Source organism: Babylonia areolata, chromosome 23 (assembly GCF_041734735.1).
Source record: "Babylonia areolata isolate BAREFJ2019XMU chromosome 23, ASM4173473v1, whole genome shotgun sequence".
Taxonomy (NCBI): domain Eukaryota; kingdom Metazoa; phylum Mollusca; class Gastropoda; order Neogastropoda; family Buccinidae; genus Babylonia; species Babylonia areolata.
In genome coordinates, this window is record NC_134898.1 from 28,923,241 (window position 1) to 28,946,107 (window position 22,867).

The 22,867-nt window shown below is 43.0% G+C and overlaps 2 protein-coding genes across 5 annotated transcripts in view; both read left to right on the forward strand.

Annotated features, from left to right (window-relative positions):
• The window catches only part of LOC143297774 (beta-parvin-like), a 57,822-nt gene extending 53,446 nt beyond the window's left edge, over positions 1-4,376 (forward strand). The window contains 1 exon segment of the mRNA XM_076610251.1: positions 3,936-4,376. Coding sequence (XP_076466366.1) covers positions 3,936-4,033 — 98 coding nt within the window. The 3' untranslated portion in view covers positions 4,034-4,376.
• A 7,047-nt stretch (positions 4,377-11,423) lies between these two features.
• Positions 11,424-22,867, forward strand: part of LOC143297966 (transcriptional enhancer factor TEF-1-like) — a 41,318-nt gene continuing 29,874 nt past the window's right edge. The window contains exon 1 of one of the 4 annotated variants that reach the window (XM_076610594.1): positions 11,424-11,546. The gene's annotated coding sequence lies outside the window, so the exon portion shown is untranslated. Of the gene's footprint in view, positions 11,547-12,888; positions 13,154-13,401; positions 13,530-22,867 lie in introns of those variants that run through there. The other 3 variants (XM_076610592.1, XM_076610596.1, XM_076610593.1) reach the window with 3 other exon arrangements.

The window sequence follows — 22,867 nt, forward strand, 5'->3', positions numbered from 1 at the left end:
AGAATAAAACCTCTCTCTCTCTCTACCAAGACAGAATAAAACGGTAAACACATGATGAGTAACCCCTCCTCTCTCTCTCTCTCTCTCTCTCTCTTTCTTGATGATAACTGTTCATACTGAAATAAGCGAGAGATACGTACTGAATTCGTACATCAGCAATCATCTCCGTTCCACTGTGAAATATTATTTAATTGCCGTGCCCTTTTGTTCTTGATTTACGAATGTGTGTATATGTGTGCACAAGGATCCACCCGCACCCTCACTTTTCGAACCACGGCCTGAATTGTCTGGAACTATTTTTAACCGTACCTTGGTGTCCGGTGAGGTGTCGCTTACAATGTTCTCTTAAACTCTTCCATTCTCATGAACCTGCTTTGATGGCCGACTGTGGTGCAGGTGTGTGGGCCATCAGAGGAAAAGAGAGAATGTGGGGATTCAGAGAGAGACTTGGGGAGGGGGATGATTCATAGAGAGACTATGAGACTCGTGGGGGTGGGATGAAGAGAGAATTAGAGATTTATTCAGAGACTCGGGGAGAGAAAGAGAAATTAGAGGAGACAGACAGGTGGACTGAAAATACTTGGAGACTTTTTTCTGTTGTTTTGTGTGTGTGTCGGATGAGAGAGAGGGAGAGATAGTGTGTGTGTGTGTGTTGTATCAGGATTGAAGACCCTTGTTGCAGTGACGTATTTCGTACAGCGTCGATCAAAAGCGAAGACGTAATCACAGTCTTGTGTTCACGTACAATGGCCCCCCTCCACCACTCCACAGACGGACGGAGAAGAAAAGTAATGCGCTCTTGTCACCATGGAGACCGTCAGTGTCAGAATGACGACCTGCCGAGACAGTGGACAGTAGTGCGAAATAAACCCGAAGAGTCTGACAGGAATTGAAGTGAAGTGGATGAGAGATGCGTGTTTGGGAGGGAGGGAGGGGGAGGACAGGGGGACGGTGCTTCTTCTTCCTCCCACTAACCCCCCCCACTCACCCTCTGCACCCCCGACTCACCACCCAAGCTAGCTACCTTGTCGCCATGGTGTTTGGTAAAGTGTCATGTGCGCAAATGCATGCACGTGTAGTATTACTGTAGTTTACATAAAAACTGCTTGTTTTTATTTTTGCATTGTTTTGTTGTTGTTGTTTATTGTGGCTGTTGTTTTCTCACCGTTCCATCCTCTCTTCCCCGTCCCCCTCCCCATTCCTCTCCAGACGTCACGGATATGTGTTCCCACGAGCCTCGTTGACTGCTCTGGATGGACTCGAGACAGGTCCAGCAGAAACGTAAAATGTCAGGGTTTTTTGTTGTTGTTGTTTTTGTTTTTTTAACTAACGCATCGTGCTTTGGGAATCAGTCCTTCATCTGGATGTGTGTGAGAGAGAATTGACTGGCAGGCGGAGTGACTGACTGACTGGCCTGTGGAGTATATACTTCACACACTTTGGTGAACGAGTGTTCTTAACCGTCCTCATTTTATAGACAAAAACATTATACGAGCCCACGTTACTCAGCTCTTCCTGTCTCTGACAGACTGCCCGTCTGGCTGTATGTGTTTGCCTCTCTCCATCTCTCTCTCCCTCCCTCCCTCCCTCCCTCCCTCTCTCACTCGTGCTCTCTCCCTCTCTCTCTCTCTGTCTTTGTCTTCCTCTCTCTGTCATTCATATATGCATACATACATACATGCATACATAAGACGCCTGCATAGACGCACCCAAGCATGCAGAGGAAAAACGTAATGATTAATCCTATCGAGAACATAAGTCGTGGATTGGGAGGGGGGGGGGGGGGCTGGTAGGGGAGGGGGGGCAAAGAGAGTGGATGCATCAAGCACTTTTAAATGTTTGTCAGACGTATGAAGACCGAACAACCGTCGTGCAAACCGACGAGACTTTTCTGCGCGATGCTGTACAGTAGGTTGTGCTTTGTGGATGTTGTGCATGCTGATACTGTGATGCGCATCACACAGTTCTTCTTGTCCCCGTTTGTGGGGTTGGGGAGAGGACGTGCCTGTGTACGTACGTGTGTGTGCGTGTGTTTTTGTACATGTGTGTGTGTGTGTATGTGTGCGCGTGTGTATGTGTGTGTGCGTGCCTCGGTGTGTGTACACGTGTGCCGCCATCTGTCTTCTGTTTATCTTCCAGTGATTTGTATTCACTGTTCAATTCAGTCTGGGGCGTGCGAGTGCGTGTGGACACGTGGGGGCTGGTGTGTGTTTGTTCACGTGAAAGAGAGTGTGTGTGTGTGTCTGTGTGTGTTCGCTTGTGTTTGTGCTGAGAGAGAGGGGGGGAAGAGACAAGGCTCAGGTGGTTTGTTCATCTTAAGCATTGGCCTCCCCTTGCCCCCTAATCTTCCCCGAACGTGAATGCGAGCAGCATACAAGCAATGGAAAACATGATGGTTAAAAGATACTATAACCGTAACGATAAGAGATACACAGGCAGTTCAGTTCATCCCTGAATGCAAGACAAGAGTCTTTAATTTACTCTGCGTCGTCCTCTAGCAAAGGCCGTTGCCTGGTCATGTTTATCATTGGTGCATTATTTATAATCATAGCGGCGGTAATCATTTATGATGGTGCATCATTAGAATACCCACGAACCTTGGTGCGCATGCACTGGGCAGGTAGGATCTGAATATCTCCGCTTTTCACACAGAGAGAGAGAGAGAGAGTAGAGGAGGGATTGATTGAATGTGATCAGTAATTTGACAATACTGAGATCCTTCATTTATTTCAGGGAGGTAAGCACACAGGAAACATCGGCAATATCATTTCTCCCCACCAGTTTTGTTTGTTTGGAAATAGTTCGGGTCTGTAAGACGGCTGCCATCTCTTCCTTTGAGCTCATCTCAACCAGAAGCGAACGAAAACGAGTTGTCAGTCGACCACGGTTTTCGTTGTTGTTGTCGTTTGTTTTTTTTGTTTTTGTTGTTGTTGTTGTTTTTTGTTTTGTTTTGTTTTTTTGTTTGTTTTGTTGTTGTTGTTTTGTTTGTTTTTTTTGGGGGGGGTTGTTGTTTTTTTTGTTTGTTCTTGGTTTTTTTGTTTTTGTTTTTTGTTGTTTTTTTGTTTCTGCCACCACCGATTGGCTTCGACCTTCGAACTTCTTGAGTAAGGTGACAGTGTTCTATCGTTGACGTATCTTAAACATTGTTTTTTTGTTGTTGTTTTTTCAACAACCGCCTACTTTGTCTTTTCAACAACCGCCTTGGAAGAGAGGTCGGGTTCGGAGAGAGGAAGAGAAGGGGGTGAAAGAGCTAACCTCTCATCTCCTTCCTGCTCCTACTCTTCTTCTGCGTCCTCAATTTCGTGAAGAGACTGGGGTCCCGCGCTACTAAAGAACTGTTCACCACATGCTTTCATCTATGTCGGCTGGGTCACTGCAGTTGGTTTCCCCGTCCATTCTGTATTCTGTTTTCAGCCCTTCGTTTTTTTCTCGCAATAAACTTCACTAGTGATCTTACTGTATCGTCATCAAAATTCATTTTCAGCACACCCGTTACATCCCTACTCCTTGCAATACTTGTTTGGAAGATGATGCATTTATCACGAATATCATCATATGCTTTACAATAAAACCAAAAAATGTATTTCATCCTCTCTTTGGAACCCACACATAGGACAAGGGGAGAGTGTGGATGGGTCAGTATAAAACCATCTTGGATGCGCGTTTAGACCAAGCGTTCTCAATCAAAATCTGGCAATACTTATTCTGTGTCATCTGTCTGAGAGAGAGAGAGAGAGAGAGAGAATGTATGCGAGCGTGCACGTGTGTGTGTTTGTGCGCGCGCGAGCGCGCACGTAAGAGAGAAGGAGAGAATGTACGGACTTGTGATTGTGTGTGTGCGAGCGCGCACGTGTGTGTGTGTGTGTGTCCACGGGCATTCAAGCAATGAGTGTGTGGTGTTTAGTTCTGCAGTTTGTGATTACACTATGTTCCAGACGTGGTGAACCTGGACCTCAAGTCGACCCTCCGCGTCCTGTACAACATCTTCACCAAGTACAAGTCCTCCACCAGCACCTCGGGCGCCGTCCACTGAACCACCACCACCACCACCTCCGTCACGTCACCGTCACCGTACGCCAGCAACATGACTCTGTCCTATCCATGACAGACAGCACTTGTCGCTCCTCCACTCGTCAAGACCACTGGTCCCCTTTTTTACGTCCTGCCGGCCGGCCAGCCAGCCCCCATGCCCGCGTGCAGACAGTAGGGGCCGGATTTACAATAGCACGCGGCGAGAACACGTCATTCATTCGTTCGTGCGTCATCCTGTTTAGTTGTTCCACGACGTCACTTAAAGAACAGCCCATCAGTCATATCACTGACGTGGGACTTTTATTTTTAATCTTAATTTTTTTTTATGATGTTGATAATCTTTTTTTTTTAAAATCAGTCAGAAAATAAAAAGGGAAAGAAAAAAAAAGAAAACCTCTTGCAGTTTTGAATGATATTCTTAATCCAGATATACCTTATTTGACGATGCAGTTTTCGTAGTGTGACTGAAAGAGAAGAGGGTTGGAGAGCTGGGTACCTGTATGTGATAGACGGTGTTGTTACGTCATTTAATTCTTGCTGGTACTGGGGAAGGATGGGAGGAGGGGAGGCGGTGGGGTCAAGCAAAGGAATCTCATCAAGAATATCGTTGAGTTCGGTTGCAAACTGCCATCATTTAAGTACATTTTATCAGGGATTGTCCGCGATTTTTTTCTCCAATAAGCTCACTCAATCTCTCTGTCTCTCTGTCTCTCTCACTCTCGCTCTCTTCCCCCTCCCCACGCTCCCACCCCCGCACTCTTTGTCTCGCTGTCTTTCTCTCTCTCTCGCAGTTTGTTGGCCGGGTGTCATTAACTGCCCATAAAGTACCTTGCCTTGCCTGCAAGTGTGTATCTGCTGGACAGTACAGGAATTATTTCTCATTGTAAAGGGATAGATTGAATGTTGTCTTTGGGTCTGCGTTTAGACTACATACTGTCTTTCTTAAAGTGAGTGCGCGAATGTAGGTGTGCAGACATACATGGGTGGGTGGGGTGTGTTCCTGTTACGTGTGTGTGTGTGTGTCTCTGTGTGTGGTTGTGTGCAAATGTGATAGGACTTCTCTGTTTTTGTTTTCTTTCGTTGTTCATGTTTGTTGTTGGCGACTGGTGGCATATGTGTACTTGGGCATTGAATTGTTTGCACTCTGATGTGTTCCCAGTTATGCACGTGTCACTTCTTGAGAAAATGGCGGGTGATGTCATTGTTAGCACTAGGGAGACACGGTGATGTCTTTTTAATTTCAAGGTTAGCAGTTTACGATATGTGGTGTTTTATCAAATAAGGCGTTACACATAGAGGTGAGGTACAGTATGCTGACTCTGAAAGAATGGTACCATTGGCAGGAAAATGCCATGTTTTTTTGTTTATTACAGTGAGTTATTATTAATATCATTGTTATTATTATTATTATTATTATTTCATAATCTTTACAATGTCATTTCTTCACTGTGACTTACAGCTTGTTATTAATCAGCAAAAGATGGTGTTGGCTGTGTCTGTATAGACTATAATCATCCTCTATTTTAAATTATGAGCTCGTTTGAAATAGCGATGTAAAAAGAAAGTGCAATAATCACATAATGCACCTTGTACATAATCATATTCTTTATACACATATATATATATATATATATGTATGTTGTGTACTTACTTATGACATGATATTTCATGTATTTGCTGATCTGCTGTTTTTGTTTGTTGCGGCTACAGGGAGAGGAGTTGAGACCAATAAAAATTATGATTGTTGACATATAAGCCCGTAGTTGTACCATAACCTGTATGCTTAACTAAAGATATATGTTCACCTACACTTTTGTCAATACATTTGATTCTTGAAGTACATAAAACTCTTCTATTCCATAGACGTACATAGCCTCACATAATTTGTGGCCATAAGACTTTAAGATAAAGTTATGTTGTTTACCATTTCCAGACTCATGAATGAACAATGAATAAACAAGTAAATAAGTATATAAAATATCCCATATCACAATATTATGTAGATGACTGGGAGAGGTTTAGTTATGACAAGAACAAATTTGTGTAAGCATTATGAATTTGCATGTTAAAAGGAATCAATAAGATATTCAATAAATTAAAGAGACAGTCAATAATCTTTGGATACTGTCCCACAGACAAACTGTAACAATTTATCTTAATGTCAGAAGATAACTTCTTACATTTTGTGAGGCAGGAACTCGAACAAAAATTGTCTGTCCATCCCAAAGAATAAAAACAAATAATTATTCTTAAAGTAAAATCATGGGAAAATATCTCTTTTGGAACTTACATAGCAGCAGCTGACTTCAGGAGAGATGGATTCCTGCCAGTAACACAGTCTACACACACAGAGAAATGCGTGTCGATCAAAACTCTCACAGAAGAAAAGAATGATGTTGATGATGCTTGGCCATCTCTTTTCATACCATTTGTTTCCTCCAAGTTACCGAATTTCAGCACAAATGACCAGATAGAATGTGACATAGTTCTTTTCTTTCTTTTTTTTTCTTCATTTTCCTTTCCCTTTATTTGCCTGTACATTTTCTTCTTTGTTTTCTTTCTTTTCTTTTTTTTTTTACATCTCCAGCTTGTGTGTGATATAGAGAAGAATGTAGATTGTGATGGTGCATGTACGAATATTCATGTGCTGCTGGATGTCAGATCAGATCTTTGTGACAGATACTGTACTGTACGGTACTGCTGTATGCTTTCTCTTTGGTGCTAAAAATGTAACACCCGTTACATCTCTGCTGCAGTACAGTATGCTGTGTATCATGAGACGTATGCATGATTAGTCCCTGGCTGCTGTTTAGAGGTAAATGTTTGTTTGGACTTCTTTTTTTTATATAATAAAATGATTGTTTGAATGGTGTTGACTTTGGGCTGTTCATGACTAATTTCACTGTTGCCGTGTCACCATATTTGACTGTTTTTATTTTTTCTCTCTCTCTTCTTTCTCTTTCTCCCTGTCTGTGCGTGTGTGTGTAGGGGGGGTACCGTGTATTATTCGATAATTTATGTGTGTAATTGATTTGTCTTATTAAAAATAAAACTCCAGGGCGCTCACGTTCACACTCACGCACACAGATACACAAACACTCATCCATCTCACTCACACAGATACACAAATACACCACACTCACGTACACAAACACACACATTCGCGCGCATACACAATAATGAGAATTGTTTCACCCAAGGACCCTTCGTTTCCTGGCTCAAAACTAGAACCTGGACAAGTCGGTTCGACTTGACAGGTCTTCCAGCTTGTGCACGGCACCGCATCCCCATTGTGATGAACTGAGAAAAAGAAACAAAACACCGTTGCGTGCAAGTATTCGCCGAGACTGAAGAGATTAAAAAAAATATTAAAAAATTATGATAATAATACGAGTCCCGTAGCCTTATATGTACCAAAAACTGAAGCTGGTGTCATCGTTTATCTGTCCCTGTGGACGGAAAGACCAGACAGCGGAGCTCATTCTATCATAATAACAATAATAATAATTTAATGTATATATCGCCTTTCCATGTAAATCATGCTCAATTTCGGTGTACAGTGTTTAAACACACGACAGGTAAAACATGCATGTAAACGCTAAAATGAAAAATGTAACATTCATAACCCAGCACAAACACACAACCAAACACAAAAGTATGTTCAGACACACCCAAAGATTTCCGTATGTTCACATTCATCTTACATAATTATCATGCCTCACTATGCCTAAATAATAAAGCACATTTCCACGACCAAAACTGCCCCCTGTACAAACCGGCAAGACAAAAAGTGTGTGACATGTCGACACTCCACCCACAAACAACATGGCAGCCACAAAGAGCAGGAGGAAATGACGTCATTCATCGCCAGAGCTGGACTGCTTGTGTAGCTGTGAATGCCAAGAAGCAGAAGAAAACCTATCGGAGCAGTGAATTCACTCGCATCCATTGTGTATAGAGCTCGGCATAGGAAGGCGAGAACCAGTTCTCTCCTTCTGTCGTTTTAACCCCATTTCAAGTCAGGTACCCATTCAGCTCTTGCAGACCTGCCTATTGTGGTGAAAATCGGAGTTCAGTGCCTTTTCCAAGGACACACCGCCATGCCGAAACAAGGCCTCTGACCCTGGACACTGGTAAACACAGGATCAGAAGTCTAACACCTAACCGAATCAGCCACGGTACCTCTTAAGATATCACAAACACTCAAATACATGGTCTGGTAAATTAATTATGAAGGAAGGCTGTGTTTTCACTAAATAATTCTTCCACTTGCTGGCTGTTAAGTTTTGCTTTAGATTTCATTTCCTGCTCCAACATCTAGAATGTGATTTGACTGAAAGGTTAAACGATACTTGCCTTGTATGTAGAATTTTGACCGCAGTTCTACTCTATGAAGGGCGCGAGGAAAGAATTACAGTTGAGTGCGCGGTGAAGCGTGCTGGTTCGTTTGTAGAACTCTGCGGTTGTCGACATGAGCTGCGAACATTTGACAACAGCCTTCACGATACTATCAAGTTTATGATTATCACTGTCATTTTGTACATTTCAAATTGATTAATGGGTAATGGTCGTACATCATATGCGTGACTGTCTCTGTGGTCTGATTTAGGAGGAAGGTGGAAGAACGGGATATTTATCTGCCGTCAGTGAGGATGTTATGTGGTTCGAATCCCGGTCTCGCACTTTCTCCCAAGTTTGACTGGAAAAGCAAAGTTGAGAGCGTCTAGTCATTCGGATGAGACGATAACGGAGGTCCCTTGTGCAGCACAAACATGGCGCACTGCCGGAAATGGAACAAAATGATAACATGTTGTCCCCTGTGTGGAAGAAATCCACTGTAAGTACACACACACGCGCGCGCGCACACACACACACACACACACACACACACAGATTCATGGAGATGTCAAAGCGTACGGTCTGATACATAATATACGCAACACCACATCCGCTGGAGAGGAAAAAAAGGGGGAGTTGGGAGCATATGTCAGATCTCTGCATAGATAAACCCAAACGCGCTGATCAGGCCTTCGCGCGCGTGCACACACACACACACACACACACACACACACACACACACACACGCATGCACACATACACGCACGCACGCACATACGCACGCACACGCATACACACACGCGCGTGCGCACGTGCATACACACATACACACTCACACACACGCATATACACATGAGCGTGCGCACACATACACAGACGCATACACACATGCATACATACACACACACACACGTGCGCGCGCGCGCACACACACACACACACACACACACAGTCACAATCACACACACACACACACACACAGTGACAAAGGATAGATAAACGAACACCATTAAATGTATATTGCATTGTAAAAAAAAAATATATATATATATATATGGTGTTAAACAGGATTTTATTTCATGGAGACGCAAACTTTGCGAGCACTTATACCTACTAGGAAAACGGAAAATGGCTACCCAAGTAAATGGCTTGGGTAAAAATGGCCATACGCGGAAGCTACAATCTGCGAACAAATCAGAAGAAGAAGAAAAAAAGCGCTGAACAACTGTTTGTTTTATTTCATTCTGAATTAAGAACTGAGAAGAATTAACTATTGACACCCATTTAATACTGAACCCTATTCATCCACCGTCGATCCATCCATCCATCTATATCAATGTCTTTCTCTGATTTCCCCTTCCATCTATCTACTGATGTATCTATCTGTTTGTCTAGTTATAATGTCTATCTACCTTTTTGTATGCTTGTGTGTGTCAGTGTGTGTGTGTGTGTGTGCATGCGTGTGTGCGTGCGTGTATGTGTGTGTGTACGCGCGCGCGTGTGTGTGTATGTGTATTCGTGTGTGTGTGTGCGCGTGTGTGTGTGTGCATGCGCACGCGCACGTGTTTGTGTGTGTGAGTGTGTCTGTCTGCATGTGTGTGTTCTTGTATGCGTGAGCATGCGTGTGTGTGTGTGTGTGTGTGTGTGAACGTGTGTGTGTATGTGTGTCTGTGTGTGTGTGTCTGCATGTGTGTGTGTGTTCGTCTAAGTGTGCGCATGCGTGTATGTGTGTGTGTGTGTGTGCGCGCGCGCGCGCGAGCGCGTGTGTTTCGGTCAACGTTCCCTGATAGTGACTGATTGGAACGACACACACACCACTGGACAGTGAATGAAGCCAGCCAGCTGCTGCGACCTACTTGCTGCCAAGAGCCTGGGGCACATTTTTTTTACCGGCTTCCTTGTTTCTATGGGAACCCAGCACTGGTGTTATCCGATGGGACTGATGTCCTGTTACCACGTGTGTGTGTGTGTGTGTGTGTGTGTGTGTGTGTATGTGTGTGTGTGTGTGTGTGTGTGTTTGTGCGCGCGTCCACATACACACACACACACACACACACACACACTGACTTCGACTAGAGACACCGTCACTCACACAGAGACACATCCGGACACAGATACTGGCACAGACTAACACAACACTGCCCCTTCCAACACCCCCACTTTGACACCCACACACGCACCTACAGTACCCCCACACACCTATCCCCCTCCCCCTCAGCCCCGTCCGCCCCCCCCCCCCCCCCCGACACCCCCCCCTCCCCCCGACACCCCCAACACGCCTCCATTACCACACACCCCCCTTACACTGACGCACACACACTGACACTTCGAATCATCGTCATACACACACACACACCACACCACACCACACCACACACACAAGCATTTATCTGCGGTGAAAATAATACATGATACACACAGACGCATGCACGTCACGGTACTCAAACACACTTGGTCAGTGATAAAAAGAAAGGTCAAATATACACTCGCAGGTCGCACACTCAGTCTCTTGTATGCACGCATGTCCACTGACGCAGCTGTATACACACACACACTGGAAACAGACACACAGACGCACTCACACATTGTCAGTAGTAAACTTGAAGAAAGGTTACACATGTAGACAAACACGCAAACATCATCATGTTGACACCGGCGCGCGCACACACACACATACACTGCGGACGCCGGCGCGCGTGCACACACACACACACACGGACACCGTGCACACACACACACACAGACACACACACACACACACGGTGGCCTGCACCGATCAAGCCATGCACTTTTAGACGCAGGCTTCTGTTTTCTTTCAGCGACATTGTTTTCTTTGTCACAGAATGATTACGTAATTTTGAAAGGCGACCCATGCGTTCCGTTGTGTGTGTGTGTGTGTGTACTTGTATGTGTGTCAGTGTGTGTGCGCGCGCGCTGCGTCAGTGAGACGGAGACAGAAGGACCGAGAGATTCACTGTGAGAGAGAGAGAGAGAGAGAGAGAGAGAGAGAGAGAGAGAGAGAGAGCGGAGAGAGAGAGAGAGAGAGCGGAGAGAGAGAGAGAGAGAGAGAGAGAGAGAGAGAGGCTGATACTCTTTTGTGAATGAACTTCTTTTCTGGGGGACTCCGGCGGTCGCCGCGCTCCGGCAACATAGTCACGTACAACGACTGTCGTTGCGTGAGTTCTGTCACTGAGTTTTTGCTTATTACATGTGTTTATTTGGAAAGTGGCGGCTGTGGGGGTACCGGGGGGGGGGGGGGGGGGGGGGGGGGGGGTGGACTGAGTGATTTAGTAATCACTGACTTGCTGTCCGGTATCATTGGTTCTTCGCGGGATCCTCCTCTTCGAGTCAGCGGTGACTACGCTACGGCACTGAGTTCTCTGCCCGTGTCACATGGCTGAGTGCTATGGTCAGTCGACACTGCGTTGTAGTCGACTAAATGACTGAGCCGGTACGGATGCTCTCCGGCACTGATGGGTATTTTGGCCCGGTCAGTTTTATCAGTTCGTGTGAATCAGTCAGCTTTATTTTGTGTGGACTGTATGCCGTGGCTTGGGCCGGAGAGCATGTGGAGTGGGTCAGTGGGGCCACTCCGGCAGCCGGTCAGTCAGTAACAGTTCATGTGTCACTGAGTAAAATATGGTTGTACAAATAGTTTGTTCGCCTACTAAACTGAGATTTGCCGCAAGACTGAAGACCGTTTTATTGGTGTATCAGTAGTATAGTAGCTCAAGTTAATGTCACGTTCTCAGTTTTTCACGGCCGGTGATCTCAGTCAGTCCGCGTCCACGGTCTGAATCCAAAACCGAGACACAGCCGTGACTCAAGTTAATCACCTGAGCAGTATTAAAAGTGTTAAGTGAATTTGTTGACCAGAGGGTGTGGGCGTGGGGCTGGCGGGTGGGAATGGTTGTCGAAAAGATGGGAGTGTCACCGGTTGCTTCGTTCGACATCACGTCTCAGTAGTCAGTTTGATCAGTGAGGAATATGTCTGTCCGGTCAGAACATGAACAGTTTAAATAATATTTTCAATAACAAAATATCTTTTCTTTAACATAAATAAACACGAATTCCCCCCCACCCCCAACTCCCCCCAAGTTTATCACTGCCTGACGGTGATTCAAACTGCGGCTTGCGACTCCAACTCCGTCTGCCCTCTGATACTGTCAACAGTTTGGGACAATGATGTCAGTCATACTTGTTGCATCTTTATGCCACATCGCGAAAAACGAAAGAGCAAAATCAATATGCTGCTGCTGTCATATCTTCACACACTCAGCTGTTATGATTAGAACAGAGAACGACTGAACTCCACGATTCGCGCACCCCGCCACGTCTGTTTTCGATGCCCACGAGGAGACACACCACCCCTCCGAAAAGGAACATCACGCGAATTCGACAGCTCCGTTCTGCAGAGGGAGGGAAACAGAATAGCCAACATGTGCAACGAAAATACGAGATGCTTTGCGACAGCGAGAGATGTTTTTGTTATGAAGGTCGAAAACCAGTAGCGGTAAACCGAAACAATGGACGAAGCTCAACTGCAGGAGACAGAGCGCGTGCAGTGAATTGCATGGGCCAGTTTTGTTGCAACATCCAAGAGCCGCTCGCTGTTCATGACTGACGTCCGAAGCTGTTCTGCGCGGCCGTGATGCGCAGAAAACATTACGTTGTCCAGATTCTTTGTGTCATGCCTGACATACCTTCTGCTCTCCTCTTTAAGTGTAATTTTTGAGTAACAGTGACCCAAAATCATATACACGTCCTCAGGAGATAAGAAAAGGTAAGTACATTGCGTCAGTTTGGTCCGATTCCTCTCCTGTAGTTAGAAATTCACTCTGTATGCAGGGGAATGGGCGCACGGTATTTGCGCGGTTAGAATCTCTGAAATAGTTGTCATTCTTGTAGATCGAACTTCCGGATGGTTCATTGACAGCTAAGCGACCTCAGGGAAGTTTCAGTTTGTTGGAGTTTGTCAGAATTGATTGGATTTTCCCGTGTTGGACTGCAGTGGTTTGTGTTTGACTGGTGATGGTGAGGGCTGACCCAGATAGTGTTGGGAAGCCATGGCGGCTCGGTGTTTTCCCTCTACGGGACCTGTCTACCTCGGCCCCTTTCGGCTGCACCCCTCCGAGGGGAACAAGATGGCTGGTGCAAAGGTAGACAGCTGTCTTATTCCGCTTACTGTATCGCGGCTACTACATCTTACGGTGCGGGGGCGGGGAGTTGTTTGAAGCTGGTATTATTATTATTAATTTTTTTTAATGTAAAGACAGTTATTGTAGCGTTCTGGACACACGATCAGCTGATTGCTCAGTTTGTTTTGAATATGGATCGGAGTTTGAATGGAAGTCGAAGACGATAATAGTCATGAAGTTTGCCTCGCTGGGGTCTGTTGTGTAGCTATTGCGGTGTGATTGTGTGTGTGTGTGTGTGTGTGTGTGTGTGTGTGTGTACACCAGGCGTTTGTTACTGTTGTGTACTTATGCATTAAAGCAACTTAAGATTTTAACACACACACACACACACACACACACACACTGACATACTGTAACAGTACCACACTTACACACATTCAGATGGGGAAGGAAGGGTTAGTGAAGAGAAGTAGATCTGCTCAAGTGGAGAGAAAAGTTCATTCCATGTGTGTTTGGCTCTTCCCACTGCTTGGCCAGGAAACAACACAGGCCTGCTTGAGTGTCCTCAGTGGAGGGTTATCAAATGTTGACACACAAGTGAGAGACCTCTGACTATGCTTTCAACCAGTCACAGACCATTAATTCTTTCTCACTTGTGTTAGTGTTTGACATTCAGTTGTTGACATGCTTCTGTCCTGGTCTGTCCGTTAAAATTTGCCTTTGAAAATTAAAATTTGTAATAAAAAAATATATATGTATTGATTTTTTTGTGTTACAAAATACATAGGACTTTTTTCCCTTTTATGTGTTTGTGTGTGTGCGTGTGTGTGTGTGTGTGTGTGTGTGTGTGTGTGTGTTAACTGGTGCTATCCCCAGACTAGGCAAGTTAACATGAAGTGTGTTTTTTGATTGGACAGTAAACCAGACTGATCATGAAATCTCTGTGCATTGATTATTTTTGTTGGCTTTGGTTTGAAGTTCTGTACTTAAAGTTACTATAAAGATAAAAATTGAAGACATTTTTTTTCTTTTTTCAAGTTTGTGGATTGTAGTTTAAAAAAAATCCAAACCACAAATAGATGTTTAAAAAAAAAAAGATAAATAAATAAACCATTCATATGTTTTGTCCTTTTAAAAATCTTCTGCATCACTATTATCAGTGTATGTGTTTCATGAAGAGACTTAACAAGTTCATGAGGTCTTGTAAACAATGGAAGAAAAAAGTTAAAGGGAAAAAAATCTTTGCTGTCTACTAAATTAAATTAAATACAACAATAAATACAGCATTAAAAAATTGTCATGCTGATTATGATCATGTTGTTTTGAACTCAAGTACAAGAGATATATAGTATATATTTGAATTGATATGAAAATACATGTGGTAAAAAAGCTTTTGTTTTAAATTAAATTAAAATGTATTAAAAAAAAAAGAAGTAATTATGAAGCATTCAATACATGATAAGGTTTTCATTATGTCATTTTTAGAATGTCTGAATTGATAGGATTTTATGTTATGGTCAACAGCACAAGAACTTGTGAGTTGAGGTGTATTTCAGTTTTTCTCCAAGATTAATTTTTCATTTCTTGTTACCATGGTAATTAATAAACTAAACCATATTGAAAAGTAAATGAATCAACAAATACTGTTGACAGTAAAAGAAAGGATTAAAACAAGTAAGTTAGCAAGAATAGTAAGTTAACAAGCTAAGTTAATGACTGTTAGTAAATGCATTGAAAGACAATTAGATTTTAGATGACTCACCTACATATTATGTAATGTTATAAAATGATGGTTTTCTTTCTGTTGATTATTATTTAAATGAATTTAATGGTATTATATGATTTCCATGTGTAGGTGAAGAGGACAGAAAAATTGTTTTTACACAAAATTATCACAGTTCATTAAAAGAAGAAAAAAAAATCCTAACTTGAGTAGACCTATAGATCTCAGTATAATATACATGCAGATTTATGTTTAAAGGAGAAAGAAAAGATGAAATTTATGAAAGGAGTGGTTTTGTTCTTGTTTTGTGGGTGGGGAAAAAGTTTTCAAGTGTTGGGAAAGATAAAGAAAAGCAGTAGCAAGAATGTTTGTGATAATTTAAGAAACACAAACTGACTATGCAGATAATGGGTATGTGTTGTCATCTTGCATCATTTGTATGAAAATTGTAAGACATGTACTCTGCAGCCATTTGATAACTTGGTATTATTTTCAGAAACTTCACAACACACTCTCACACACTGACACACTTACAGACACAAAAGACACACACACACACACACACACGCACGCACACACACACACACACACACACACACACACACACACACACACACACACACACACACACACACACACACACACACACACACACACACACAGATCTACAGTACACATGCACTACACCACACATGAATGTCCAACATAAATCTTTAAAAGCATGTACCCACATGTGTGAGAGCGCGTGCACACACACACACACACACACACACACACACACACACAGAGTATGAGTATAGTACATAAAGTTTGACATTGTATGCATACATGTATATTCATGCGCTTTAACTCTACTTCAGTACACATTCAGGATATATATAATATATATATACATATGAAGCGGACTTCCTCATGACTAATGATTACGTGATAAGTTCACACTGACACAAGTTAAGTTCCCGGTGATAAGATAAAATTATAGTAGCGAGAAAACGTTAATAACCCCAGTGAGTGGATGACTGTGAGGGTTGTTTTGACTGCCGATGTCTAGTTGAGAGAATGGAGGGGGGAAAGCAGCAGCAGGATAATAAGGGAGGGAGAGAGAGAGTGGGGGGTGGGAGGTTAGGGGGGCTGGGAGGTGAGAGGTGGAAAGAGAAGGACCAGTGTGTGGTGGTGGGGGGGGGGGGGGGGTGAGGATAGAGGAGGGGTTGGGGGGCCTTATGCTGACCTCATCTGTGGTGTAAGGCGGTACACAAACAAGCCTTCCCCCTGCGCCCCCCCCCCCCCCTCCCCGCTTCCTCTGTCAAGTTGGGGGTGAGGGGTGGGGGGAGGGGGAGTCCAGCCAAGCATGAAAACAGTGGGACACATCAGTTCCAAGTGTGGTAGTTGTATCGCCAGTTACCTCACTGTACCTGGTCACGGTCCTGGTCCCCCCTCTCCCCATACTACACCCCTCCCCCTCCTCCTCCCCCCCAACCCCCCTCCTCACTCCCCTGGGGGCCCCCAACACACACCCTCTTCCACTGTCCTACTACTGTGCTCCATTTCTTAATGGAAAAAGGAAACTGTGTCAGGAGTCAGCTGTTATTCTTCATTAACTGCTTGCTTATTGATCCTGCAGGTTTATTTGAGAGAATAGAGAGAGAGAGAGAGAGAGAGAGTGTGTGTGTGTGTGTGTGTGTGTGTGTGTGTGTAAAAGCGAGGGAGCAATTTAGGTTCTTTTCTGGGAGGGAGAGACTCATTTCTAGACTTATTGATTGTACATTGTTTATTATATATATATATATATATATATATATATATATATATATATATATATATATATATATATATATATATATATATATATATGATTAAAAAGAAATTTGGGGGATATTGGATGCAATGATTTATTTGGATATATATTGTTTATTATTTGGGAGATTGTAAACATGGAGTATTAGACCCTCTGTGTAACTTGTAAGCCAGACATCATCAAAGCACTATGATATCAGAGGGTTTTGCCCAGGAATATAATGCAAATTTACAATTCAATTATAAATGGTAAATGAGTATCACTTCATGCATACACTGATGAAAGATTCTATTTTTAAGTGTGTACTGTTTTGATGCATCCAGAACTTTTGTGATGGTGACTTCAAATTGTAATTGAATGCAGTCAGCTGGCGTTGGAATAATACTTTAAAAAACAAAGATAAATGGGGTTTAAAACCATTTGTTGCACAGAATGAGACAAGTTTCAAATTCCCTGTGATCTTTGTGGCTATGTTTCTCGATGACTAGGGAAGTTTTCATTTTCTTTTTTATAGTTATGTGTGTTTGGGCGGTGGGGGGTGGGGGTGGGCTCAGGTTGGGGTGGATGTTGGTGTTTGTAAAAAAAAAAAATAAAAAAAATAAAAAAGATATGGGCCTGAGTTAATTTTTTGTTATGAATTAGTTTGTCAAAAATAGACCAGTAAGCACCTCTGACTTATGTTGGAATTTGAGATGTGATGGCGTGCTGCGTGTTATAAATTCTAGAAAAGTAAGTGCCTGTGTGTGAGAGGACACTGAGGAAATTGGATGCTGTATGTTGGCTTCCGCTGACTGCATTACAGGTCGGTACACTAGTGCCGTTTAATTTATGTATTTGTTAATTTTTTTAATCACATATGATTATATCTGAAAGATTATTATTTATAAGAAATGTTAATATTAATATTTAAATACATACAAACATATTCCCATCTCACTGCAAGCATAAGTAAGGCAAGGCAAGGTAAATTTTCTTTCATATTGACCCACTGGAGGACGGGTGCAATAGCCAAGTGGTTAAAGCGTTGGACTTTCGATCTGAGGGTCCCGGGTTCGATTCACAGGTGACAGCGCCTGGTGGGTAAAGGGTGGAGATTTTTACGATCTCCCAGGTCAACATATGTGCAGACCTGCTAGTGCCTGAATCCCCTTCGTGTGTATATGCAAGCAGAAGATCAAATACGCACGTTAAAGATCCTGTAATCCATGTCAGCGTTTGGTGGGTTATGGAAACAAGAACATTCCCAGCATGCACACCCCCAAAAGCAGAGTATGGCTGCCTATATGGTGAGGTAAAAACGGTCATACACGTAAAAGCCCACTCGCATGTATACGAGTGAACGTGGGAGTTGCAGCCCACGAACGCAGAAGAAGAAGACCCACTGGAGGCATTGAAATTTTACAGGCATCTTTCATATATGCCATATAAAGAGAAAGTGTCCTGTCAGAAATTGACCTGTGCACACAGACACACACACACACATGCACGCACACACAACCCCCCCTCTCTCCCCCCCCCCAACCCCCCTCCCAACCACACTCCCCCGCACACAAACACACAGATACACACAAACAAGCATGTGCATGCACACACCACAGTTGTTCTCCTTTCTCATGCTGCAGGGTGCCTGCACAATTATTTGTCACATACACATTGCACACATATACTTGCTTCTATCTCTGTCACACACACATGCATGATACACACACACACTATGATGCAGAAAAACATACACACTTACGTCTATCTCACACACACACACACACACACACACACACACACACACACACACACACACACACACACAAACTCACTTACTCACTCACTCAAACACTCACACACTCTCATTCACACACACACACACACACACACACACACACACACACATACATATGATGGACACATATGACAGACACACATGACAGACATACAGTTGTTTCTGTCTGTCACACACACACACACACACACACACACACACACACACACACACACACACACACACACACACACACACACAAACTCACTCACTTACTCACTCAAACACTCACACACTCACTCTCATTCACACACACACACACACACACACACACACATACATATGATGGACACATATGACAGACACACATGATAGACATACAGTTGTTTCTATCTGTCACACACACACACTCACACACGTGCGCGCACACGCACACACACACACCTATTTAATATACTAATTATGCTCACACAAAAATATAAAAAATATATACACACACATCCCACCCCATATACATGTATTCACCTCTTTTCTCCCCCCCCCCCCCCCCCCCCCCACCCCCTGCCCCCTCCCTCTTGGTCTCCTCTTTTTTGGCTGTCTGTCTCTCTCTCCTCTCTCTCTCTCTCTCTCTCTCTCTCTCTCTCTCTCTCTCTCTGCTCTCACATTCAAGTCATTGCTGTGAGAGGTTGAACACTTAAAGAACTGAAGTTGACAGTCCGCTGAAGGGTTGGCAAGAGGGAGAGATGGTGGAGGAAAGATGAGAGATGCGTTAAGTGAGATGAGTGAAGTGAGATGAGTACGTGTGGAAAGTGCTTTGGAGAAGCTTGTTCTTCTCTTTCTTGCTGCTTTTTTTCTGCTTATTTTTTTATGCTTTGGAGCAGTTTGAAACATAAAACATCTTGTCATGGCCATGATAGACCTGATGTGTCACATCCATCAACTGCCAGTCGAAAGACAGTAAAAGACTAGCAAAAAAATAAAAAATTGAAAAGATATCAAACGGATATTTTGAATGACCCATTGGAGTACCAATCGGTTTGACTCATTTTAGAAAATATAATTGTCAGTTAACTAGAATTATACATAGATCTGGAAAGTGTTGTGCCGGACACACACATCTTTCTGTCTGTCTATCTCTGTCTGCCTGACTGCCTGTCGGTTTGTCTGTATGTCTATCTATATAGATATATATTGTATTCATATATGTATTATGTAAGATATTTATTATGTATTAAGTATGGGTAATGTATGTTTTAGTGTCTCACCTGCTGCTCTTTTGCTCACTCGCTCTCTCTTTTGTCCATGGATAATAAGTGTTTTCACCAGTTGGTCTGCGTACTGTGTTAGTTCTTTGTCGTGTCTTGATTTGCTTAGTTCTAACTCTTTACCGCAGGGTGGTATGACTTTAAGTGCTGCAGATCGTTGCATGTCATTTTGATGATCATGACAGACGTGTGTGTGTGTGTGTGTATGTGTGTGTGCGTGTGATGTGATATGTGCGTGATGTGATGTGTGTCAGTGTGTTTGAATGTCTTCGTGTATAGATTCTGTGGTGTGTGTGTGTGTGTGTGTGAATGTCTCTGTGTGGATGTGGTGTGTGTGCGAGAGAGAGTCCGTTAGCAGCAAACGTGGACAAAGCAGATGAACTCTTGACAAGCCAAAAACACCGCTAGCAGACATAAAAAGAAAAGAAAAAAGAAGTAACTTGGTGACAAGCAGGTTGACAATCCAGTCCAATCTGATCAAATCAAACCAGTCCAGCACAACCCAACCCAACGCTATCCAACACAACACAAAACATGAATACAATGGGCGGGGGGTCAACTATCGAAGACCTACAATACACACAGGTGGAGGGACCGATATGTATTGGCTACACAGACAGATCATCGTAATAAAATCAGTGAAGTTACGGACACCCAGATGGACATGAAACAGACACCCCCGCAAAAGGTCACCGAAAACCCATCTTTTGTGTGTGTGTGTGTCGGGGAGGGGAGGGAGGGGGGCAAGGTTGAGCAACGCAAGAAGCTGTTTGGGAGAAAAGGGAACAAGGTAATCATAAGGAGCGGTCGTTGAGGGGATGGGGGGTGAGGGGCGGGATGTTGTGGGTTGGGAGGAGGAGGGGGGGGAGAAACTGGTGGGTTTATTGTAGAGCTCGGTGGTTCTAACACAGTGGTATAGATAGGAAGAAAGAAAAGAAAAAAAAGAGGGTGAAATGAGCAGGGGCGAACGATGGAAGGGGTGTACACACACACACACACACACACACACACACACACACACAATAGGTAAGTGGGCAGGGGAAAAAAGCCTGATAGTTGGAAAGTTGTACTTTTTTTTCCCTATTTTTTTTTCCCCGGCGAACAACCCGCCACAAGGGAGCGGCTTTTGGGGATGGGGGTGGGTGGTAGTGTTAGCTGGCAGTGGGCCAGGCTAATCTCCCTCTTTCCCAGCTCACCACTACCACTACTACCACCACCACCCCTTCACACACACACGTCAGCTACAGTGGAAGCCTACACAGACAAGGACCTGCCTACTTGCTTACACTTCTTACAGTCGGAGGGAGGGGGAGGGGGGGGGGGGATGTGGGCTTGTGTAGGAGCTATTATGCTCCTTTCTAAAATTCGGAAGGTTTGTGTTCCAATTCGTTAATTTCACTTGACGGTAGTTCGACAAAATTGTTGGGGAAGCTCAATTCAGAACGCTGTCAGTGTTTGTATTTCTTGTTGTTGCTATTAATATTTTTTTAAATTATATTGATTATCGTCATCATCATCATCGGTAGATTCAGTTCTTGTTCGTTAATTTCACTTGTAGTTCGACTAAATAGTTGGGGGAGCTCAATTCAGAATGCTGTCAGTGTTTTTATTTGTTGTTGCTTTTAATAATTTTTAATTATAATGATTATCATCATCAGTAGTTTCAGTTCCTGTTTGTTAATTTTACTTGACGGTGGCTCAACTAAATAGTTGTAGAAGTGTAATTCAGAACACTGTCAGTGTTTATATTTGTTGTTGTTATTATCATTATTATTATTAATAACAATTATATGAGTATCATAATCATCGTTATCATCATCATTGGGTAAATTCCAGTTCTAATGCCCTAAATTCTGGGATCTATGTTAACTCCAGTTTTCATGCAAGGTAGAAGCATCATTACCTATTGTGTAATCAAATCAAAATGCCATCCAAATAGCACACACACACACACACACTCACACTCACACACACACACAATAATACAAACACAATATAAAACACTCACGCACACACACAAACACAAAAACAAACATATACATTCACACATCACACACACACACACACACACACACGCGCACAAACACACACACACACACACACACACACACACACTCACACACCTCATATATTGGATCATCTTGAAATTGGTAGTTAGTTAATTTTCTTCTTTTTTCGGAAAACTTTTTTCCCAATTCTTTCAGTATTATCAGATAAACATACTTAGATATATTATGAAAACATAAGATAAGGAATGAATGCATAAGTACATGCATACATGGATAAATTGACATAAATATACATATTTCATTAAAGATTTCGTAATAGTGATAAGAATGATAAAAAGCGATAAGAACAGATACTACACTTTGATCAAAGCCAAAAAGAAGAGGAGCAATAGATAAGAATGATAATAAGATTAAGAAGAAGACAGTTATAATGATGATAATGATCCTGATAATAAACCCAAAATATACATACATCTGATATCTCTGAAAGTGGACATTCTTTCTTCTTTGCTGCTTCTCATGTCTGGAACAACCTTCCTCATCATATCTGTGCATCTGATTCTATCTCTGCTTTTCGCTCATCACTAATATCTCATCTTTTTAAAACCTATCTGTAAGCATTCTCAGCTTCCTTCTTCTCCAGCACCATCCATGTCAGCTCACTGTGGATGCATGAACTTGATGAAGAGTGGGAGGAGGAGGGTGGGGGGAGGGTGGGGGTTTTGAGAAAGAGTGGTCATGATTGATTTATGTAATATGTAAAATTTTTTTCATATATATATAAATATACATTATTATTTTTTTTTTTTAA